Source organism: Pinus tabuliformis, chromosome Q (assembly GCF_031772625.1).
Source record: "Pinus tabuliformis cultivar Carrire ecotype Pingquan chromosome Q, CPIR1, whole genome shotgun sequence".
Lineage (NCBI taxonomy): Eukaryota > Viridiplantae > Streptophyta > Pinopsida > Pinales > Pinaceae > Pinus > Pinus tabuliformis.
In genome coordinates, this window is record NC_142296.1 from 1,106,133,702 (window position 1) to 1,106,136,070 (window position 2,369).

The following is a 2,369-nucleotide window of genomic DNA, read 5'->3' on the forward strand; positions in this document are numbered from 1 at the left end:
CAGTGGCCTAAATATTTATGATTTTACCTCTTCTAAAGCTTCTGGGACTAAATACACACTGAAACACATCCCTGTTCTTATCATTAGTTTGCCATTAAAATTTGCACAAGTATCGCCATTAAGTACCTTTTAATGAAAGGTTTATTTCCAAAGAGATCCTAACTGTAAACATACAGATACTAAGCTTATTAACTTGTAAACTAACTGTATAGCCATACATTCCAGTCATTCAATAGACCCAGTTCAAAACAAAAAGATATGAGAATTTTATTTGAGAAAAATCCATACTTCCTATACATAACATAAATGTTACCAGCCACTAGATCTCCTCGGAGCTGGGCACAAACCTAATTATGTGCTCTAAATTTTCAGCAGGTATTTACCTCCATCAAATTTTTCTTTTCCCTCTCCCCCTCTTCAACACTTTGGTTGCTCAAAGAGGCATTTTTTTAAATTCTCCAAGCATAGATATATGTATATATGCATAGGGCTTGCCTCATATCCCAAATCACAATATACATCATACCCTCGCCCAGCAGACCAGGATAGGGCCTTAGATCTGAGGGACATGAAGGGTGAAGCAAGCATGTATACTTATATAGATAGATAGAGAGAGTGACCTATGATAACCATGGCTTACTATCGACAAATTAACAGGTCCACATTTTATGAAAGGAATGAAAGGAGATCTTTCATTTCAATTTGACCTTTGAACTCGCCTCAAGGAAGTTGTGCGTCCAGCCCATGTCCACAATCGCCACAATGAACGCCCCCTTTTTTCAGAACTTGGGGATTCTGTTTTCTTCAGCATCTCCCACATTACTTGCACATCCTCATAGCCACATCTCTGCACATCATTCTGGAGCTTCAAAAGTCCTCCTCCTGCCAACAAAAAGCTATAAATCAATAACTATAAAAGCCACAACCTCAAGCAACTTGCAAATCTGAATCCCAAACTTATTCAGACATGAATCCAAAATGCATTGCCTAATCAGGACTAAATACATATAGACATAGCCTCTTAACCACAAATGCCAGACACTGGCATTCTACTAAACATTCTACTAAACAGAGAAGAAAGGAGATTTTATAGTCATAGAAACTATTTCAAAATAATAAAAGATAACATCTCAATCTCAGACTCTTGCTTCACACAAAGGCACTGGCAAAAGATATCCCACCCAGGAGAGGAAAACAGGGCAAGCAAGCTTACTCAAGATATCCCACAGAGGAGAGGAAAACAGGGCAAGCAAGCTTACTCATAGGATAAGCAGAGGTATACAATTAACCATTATGTCAGTAAAAAACACTAAAGCTGCCCCATTATCATGATAAAAGTGGCAAATCCCAAATGTTTAAGACATCAAAAGAAGCTAAGATCTCAAACTGATTTGCATAATGAAGAACAAAATAAATATAGAAAATTTTGTGGGGATCGCCCCATGATCAATTGATAGAGGGTTTTACTCTTGTAAGACCAGTGGTGCAGAGTTCAGTCACCATCTCTTCCCCATCTTAAAGTGGGGACTGTGTAGGATGTTAATGTGAAGAAGGGTTCATAGACCACTGAAATAAAATTGAAATACAAAGGGCTAGATCTGTTCAAACACTCACCAGATTTTCGAATTCGAATCCGAGTGGCGAGATCGATAAAGGCCCTCCTCATGGGAAATAAAACCTTCTGCAACCACTCCATTTTTTCCTAGGGATTCTTATAGTGCTACTTGCAGTGTGAAGAAACAAACAGAAATTCAGAAATTCCTCTCCAGCAACCCTTGAAATCAAATTCAGAAATTCCTCTCCTGCAACTCTTGAAATCCTTATCCTGATAATGAAGGCCGAGCTCCAGGAAAAGGAATCCAACCCCTCCACAGATACTATGAATAGTGAATACCCAAATCTTGGGCCTGGCTGGCCCGTGAGCAAATTTAGTGAGACTGAACACCACCCAACCAACAATCCCCGTGGCTCTTGACAAGTCCTTGAATAAAGCCAGGGCCTATATACGCATATGTGCAATTCTCCTCACTCCTCGTTATCCGCGCCATGCTACTTCCCTCTTCTTTCCTCTCTCTCCTCCCCTATGAGGGCAAAGAATATTGTGGGGACTGTGGGCACCACAAATATTCCAATCGATTTATTCATGAAAAGAAATGACAATGAACACGTGTTCCTCTCAACCCCCATGGCGTTTCGTTGATTTTCCCATTCAAATAAAAATATAATGCTATTATCATTAAAGAAATATACAAATTGATCCCATTTGGATTTTCTTTGTTGGTGTTAAAATTATTAAAATTATTATTTTTAATTATTTTTAAATTCAATAAAATTAGTAGTAGAGAGCATGACTTCTTAATCCTAAATAT

The 2,369-nt window shown here is 38.4% G+C and overlaps 1 protein-coding gene across 1 annotated transcript; it reads right to left on the reverse strand.

Annotated features, from left to right (window-relative positions):
- Positions 1–242: 242 nt before the first annotated feature.
- Positions 243–2,030, reverse strand: LOC149223373 (uncharacterized). Its single transcript, XM_089385821.1, has 2 exons — positions 1,615–2,030; positions 243–882 (listed from the first exon to the last, which is right to left on the reverse strand). Exons 1-2 carry the CDS (start codon positions 1,694–1,696, stop codon positions 698–700), a joined length of 267 nt encoding a protein of 88 aa, XP_089241947.1. The 5' UTR covers positions 1,697–2,030; the 3' UTR covers positions 243–697.
- Positions 2,031–2,369: the final 339 nt, after the last annotated feature.